This window comes from Sphaerodactylus townsendi, linkage group LG02, assembly GCF_021028975.2.
Source record: "Sphaerodactylus townsendi isolate TG3544 linkage group LG02, MPM_Stown_v2.3, whole genome shotgun sequence".
NCBI classification, from domain to species: domain Eukaryota; kingdom Metazoa; phylum Chordata; class Lepidosauria; order Squamata; family Sphaerodactylidae; genus Sphaerodactylus; species Sphaerodactylus townsendi.
In genome coordinates, this window is record NC_059426.1 from 71,433,601 (window position 1) to 71,438,425 (window position 4,825).

A 4,825-nucleotide genomic window follows, 5' to 3' on the forward strand; every position below is an offset into this window, starting at 1 on the left:
CTGTTCCTTTCCTCTGTCTCACTAGTACTCTTATGACCATGCAAGAACTAACCTGCTAATGCCATGTAGATCTGCTCTCCAAGAAAGTGACTGCAAGGCAGCAGAAATTTAGAAGCAGCTGGGAATGGTGCTCTGCACTGTCTGCTCTGCATGTTTTTGCTGTGCCTCTGCTGTTAAAGAAGTAATGTCAACATAATAATCCTACACAATTTCAGTCCCCCTTTACAGGAGATCATTTCTGCCACATTGCAGTTCTCTGGGATTAGTCAAAACTAAGGGTCAGTCTGAAAAAACAAAATACTTTTGTATCAGTGATAAGGTATCTAGCCCCCACCACCACCACCATTCTCTCTAGTTGGAATCCTGAACTCTGTCTGGAGCTTCTCCTTGAAAATCAGAATTCCTAACAAAGTATTATCTTCATGGGACTTCCCGAGAATACATGGAAAGAGCCCTGTTCCCCTGTAAGAACTGCATTTCTGAGGGAAATCTCAGGTATCTCCATAGCCTATGGTCTGCAGTGCTGACAAGAAAGGTGACTAACAAGGCAAGTTTGCATAATCCTATTATAAACCCCTTGCAAAAGTCTCATGCAATGTGCTCCCAGTCAATACACAGAGGCAAAAAGTGCATAAAGGAGCTGCTGTCCCTGCTCTTGCATCTACTCACGGACAACCATTCAGGAAGAGGAGCAGAAGACAGTTGGAGGAAGCTCATGGCTGTGCCTGATTGTGCCAGCCTGGCGTGGGGAACAGGAGAAGCCTGTGGCAAAGCTTATTAGCATACAGCATAATTAATAGTGTAACCTCTATTAAACTGTTTGCCTTTCCTGTTCCCTCAGTTGTGTATCCTCCATTTCAGGTATGAGACCATATATAGGGTTACTTGTTATCAGTCTCTTCTCCTCTTCCATCATCTTCTTGTTCTCCTTTTTCTTGTACCGCTTGCAGCCATAGACCGCCAGGCCAATCAGAACAGCCAAGCAAGTTGTGGCACCAACAGTGATCCCAGCTGTTTCTCCCTCTGATAGGCTTCCCCCAGCCAGCTTTCGATTGTGGTATGATTCAGTGGGGCGGCCTGTCTTCCATAACTTGCTCTGGGAATCCTTGACCCAGGTCTGATCCCCATTGCCATTCACAACTAGGACAGTGTCAGTAGTAGTAAGACTTGCAGTGGGCTTGCGAGTGAAAGGTGGGAGCCTGGCCTGGGGTAATGGTCCTTCTGTGAAGAGTCCTGCTTTGACACAGTATTCCACTTGGCAGCCATCAGTGATCACAGCCAGGTGCTGACTGAATCCAGCTGGGCATCTCTTGGAGTATGGGTCATTCTCAGTTCCATTGTGGGACCCCACCAAAGGGTTTCCTGCCTGGCAACTGAAGAACCCTCCAAAGGGCACCGCATACCTCTGTCCTGTTTCATCTCTACTGACACAGATTTTGAGCTGGTCAAAGAGCTTCAACTGGAAGAAACTGGAAGGGCAGGACTGGGCATTAGTCATAGGGTTGGAAGTCTTGGCACCAAAGAGCCCCCCAAAGAGGTATCCTGTGTTTTCAGAAACGTGGCCTTTTGCTGCGCACCAGTATGCACTAAATTGCACTCTGGAAGCTGTGAAAACATCCTTGCAAACTGACTTGCAGAATATCTTCCAAACAAGGCAGTCCTTCTGGCAATCTAAGTGGCTAAATCCTTCTGTCCATTGCTGGGAGTTCAGTCTTACTGGTGCATAACCCACAGGGCAGGAGAATGCTCCAGTGAGTGGATTCCTGTGTTCCAGACCTTGGCAGAGCACAGCAGCATCGGGACCCTCCAGCTGAGCACACTCCTGATAGGTACCTCCAAAGGTGAAGTTTTTTGCTGTCCCTTCACAAGTTCCATCATCAGTGTTGGCGTGGAAGTTGAAGTTTGGTGAGGCTGGAATTGTGCAACCAGGGTAAGTATTGAAGGTATAATAGCGAGAGATGGCAGACTTCACAATCCAGGACAATCTCTTCACTACGGGTCCAGGCAATTCTGGCAGGTGGTTTGGAGTTATGAAAAACTGCAGAGGCAAACCTGAACGGTCAGTTGCTACCAGCTGGTTGGTGATGCTCTCTTGCCAATTTTTCAGAGTAATCCCAGGATAAAAAGGCAATCCCCCAATGCTCTCCACCCTGGATCTGGTGCGGTTAGTTTGGTACTGCTTGGTGAAAAAATCATCTGTGCTGGCTGCAACACTGCTATTGAAGTCAACAATATCACGAAAGGAGACCCCAGCTGCAGCTGTGATAGAGCTTCGCATGGACCAGCTGTCTTTCAGAAAGGTAGATTTGATTTGATCCTCCTGGACAAGACTGGCTCCAGCATCCACACTGGTGATAACATGTGTGCCATAGTTTAACACTAAGATTTCTGCTAAGTAGTCAGCCATTCTAGTCTGGTTTCTCTCCAAATGGCTAGCAATAGCAATAACCTGCTGCCGGAAGCCTTCATCTAACATTGCTGAAGGGTCAAATTTTACAGTATAAACCAAATTTCTGACCTGAACCCTGGTAGTTACAGCCTGGTCTCTCACTTGGTGGGTTTTCATCCTGCGGAAGTCACTGGAGAACTTGCCACTGATAAAGGAAGATGACAGCTCTGCATTGATGGAAGCTGAGGTGGCACTCTGGTAGTCCATCCAAGACTCAATGATCTCTGAGTTAAACTCCAAAGAACTTTGCTTGAGGGCAATGGTGAAGACCTCATCAGGAATTATGTAAGCACCATCTTCTGTAGTCCTGCACAATGAATAGTTCAGGTTAATCACTCTTCCCATGTCAAGGTTTCTCAAGTTATCCCAGCCACCTCCAGGAAGAACCTCCAGAGCAGGGAGTTTTAGTGTTTGCTTGCATTCTTGGAAACCAAGAGGGAAAGGACCCCTTATGTCTAGCTCCTGTGCCCAGATTGCCCAAACCATGACAGTGAAAAAGAGAAGAATCCCTAGGAAATTACTCATGGCTGGAATAGTGTTGAGGACAAACAAGCATCTGAGCTGTTTAAACATGCTTCAATCTGCTAATAACCCATTAGATACTTCCTCCTTTTAATACCACCTCTGGAAACTGAAACAGACTTTGAATGTATTGCTTTCACATCCCCCTTCCACTAACTGGTGTTCAGGGCTGAATTTCATACAATCAATTTACTTTTGCCAGGATATATTACCATGAGCCAACCAAGTCATCTTCTTCCCACCGTGTAGGTGAGGTATGAACTGAGCATGCAAATGGCTGAGGTAATTTGCCGCACTGATTGCTTATTCATTAATAGTCATTGGTAGCAACCAATCAAAGCAAAATTAAATGGCTGCATTGAATAACGGGACAATTTGGCTCACCATAATTTTATGCAGAAAAGAGAGGATTTATGGTTATGGACTTTAAAGTGACCCATTATGGTGCTTCATAATATAGAGTTGTACATCAATAATCAGAAGAATAGGGATGGGTAAGGATTGGATAATGGTGAACAAGATGTCTTAATTTCTGCAGTCTCGTGCACATTGATATGGGATCAGGGTTATACTATTGAGACCTGACATTAAGAAAAAATATTTTTAAAACTTATTTAAAACTTATGTCTCATCTTTCAGTGGTATGCTCAGATCCTGTGGAATGGCTCTCCATCAGCAAAGTGAATTTCTGCACTTTCCCTCTTCCAAGGAAGCACAAAATGCTCCCCAGAATATTGCTCCTGGGGACAAGGGACCCCCAAGAACACTGGAAAAATTAGAGAAGTGAAGATCTGCAGAAGAAGGGGGGAATCAGCCAAAAATTGCCAACCATTCAATTCCTGGAAATCCTAGGAATCCAATCCATAGTTTCCAATATGGCTAATAAATGTAAATAAAGCAATATACCTGTCCAAACCCACTCAAAATTCCTTATTGAAAGAAAGAAAGAAATCGACATCACAGTATAAAAATAGCCCCACAGGATGAACTATAACCAAATAGATCAGGATAAATCCAAGGAACACTACCCAACAAAAACTAAAGCACACCCACCTACAGCGATTGAAACTAATCAGCCCAAGGTATAAAGAAAGAGTTAATATTGTCTGCAGGTTTTCTTGTTGAATTGTGTGGATTTCCTTCCCAAAGAAGTGCTTAACGCAGTAACTCCAGCAAGTTTAATACTTACCCAACTTTGGAAGACAAACATAATCCTAAAGAAAGAAGAGGGGGTGGAGAAGCTGACAGAGTTTATGTCTCAGCAAACTAACCTGTCTATCACATGGCCAAAAGTCTGAAAAGTTTTAAAAATGTATTTTTTTTGTTTTGAATGTGCTGTTAGTTTGAGCTTGTATATTTTGATGTTGATGTATTTAGTAATTTGTGTATTAGACCTTTGCTTTTATTTGTTTTGCTTTAATAAAGTATTAAAAACAAACAAGCAAATCATCTTAAGACCTGCATGAATAAGAATGTTTTGGCGTGGTGTCTCAGACTTAATAGGCAATGGGTGATTTGTTTAAGGAAGGAATTCCACAGTCTAGGTGCCACAAAAGCAAAGTCCTTGCCTTTAGTGGCCATATTGACCTTCTCTCTGAAAGTGGAGTCACGTGTAGCACTAGGTTGCCAACCTCCATGAAGGACTGGTGATCTCTCAAGATTACAACTGATCTCCAGATTACAAAATCCAGTTTCCCTGGAAAAAAATGGCTGTTAGACTCTATGGCATTATACCAGTGGTGGGATTCAAACAGAGGTGGGATGCAGTCTATTCGCACCTATTCGGTAGAACTGGTTACTAAAATTTTCTTAGTTCAGAGAACCGGTTATGAATGATTAACTCCACTAGGGACA

At 43.6% G+C, this 4,825-nt stretch overlaps 1 protein-coding gene across 1 annotated transcript; it reads right to left on the bottom strand.

Annotated features, from left to right (window-relative positions):
• Positions 1–811: 811 nt before the first annotated feature.
• Positions 812–2,935, bottom strand: MPEG1 (macrophage expressed 1). Its single transcript, XM_048484547.1, has one exon. The coding sequence runs from the start codon at positions 2,933–2,935 to the stop codon at positions 812–814; it is 2,124 nt and encodes a 707-aa protein (XP_048340504.1).
• Positions 2,936–4,825: the final 1,890 nt, after the last annotated feature.

Coding starts and splice junctions, on each gene's coding strand:
- MPEG1 (XM_048484547.1), bottom strand. CDS start 2,935: ATGGTTTGGGCAATCTGGGCACAGGAGCTAGACATAAGGGGTCCTTTC.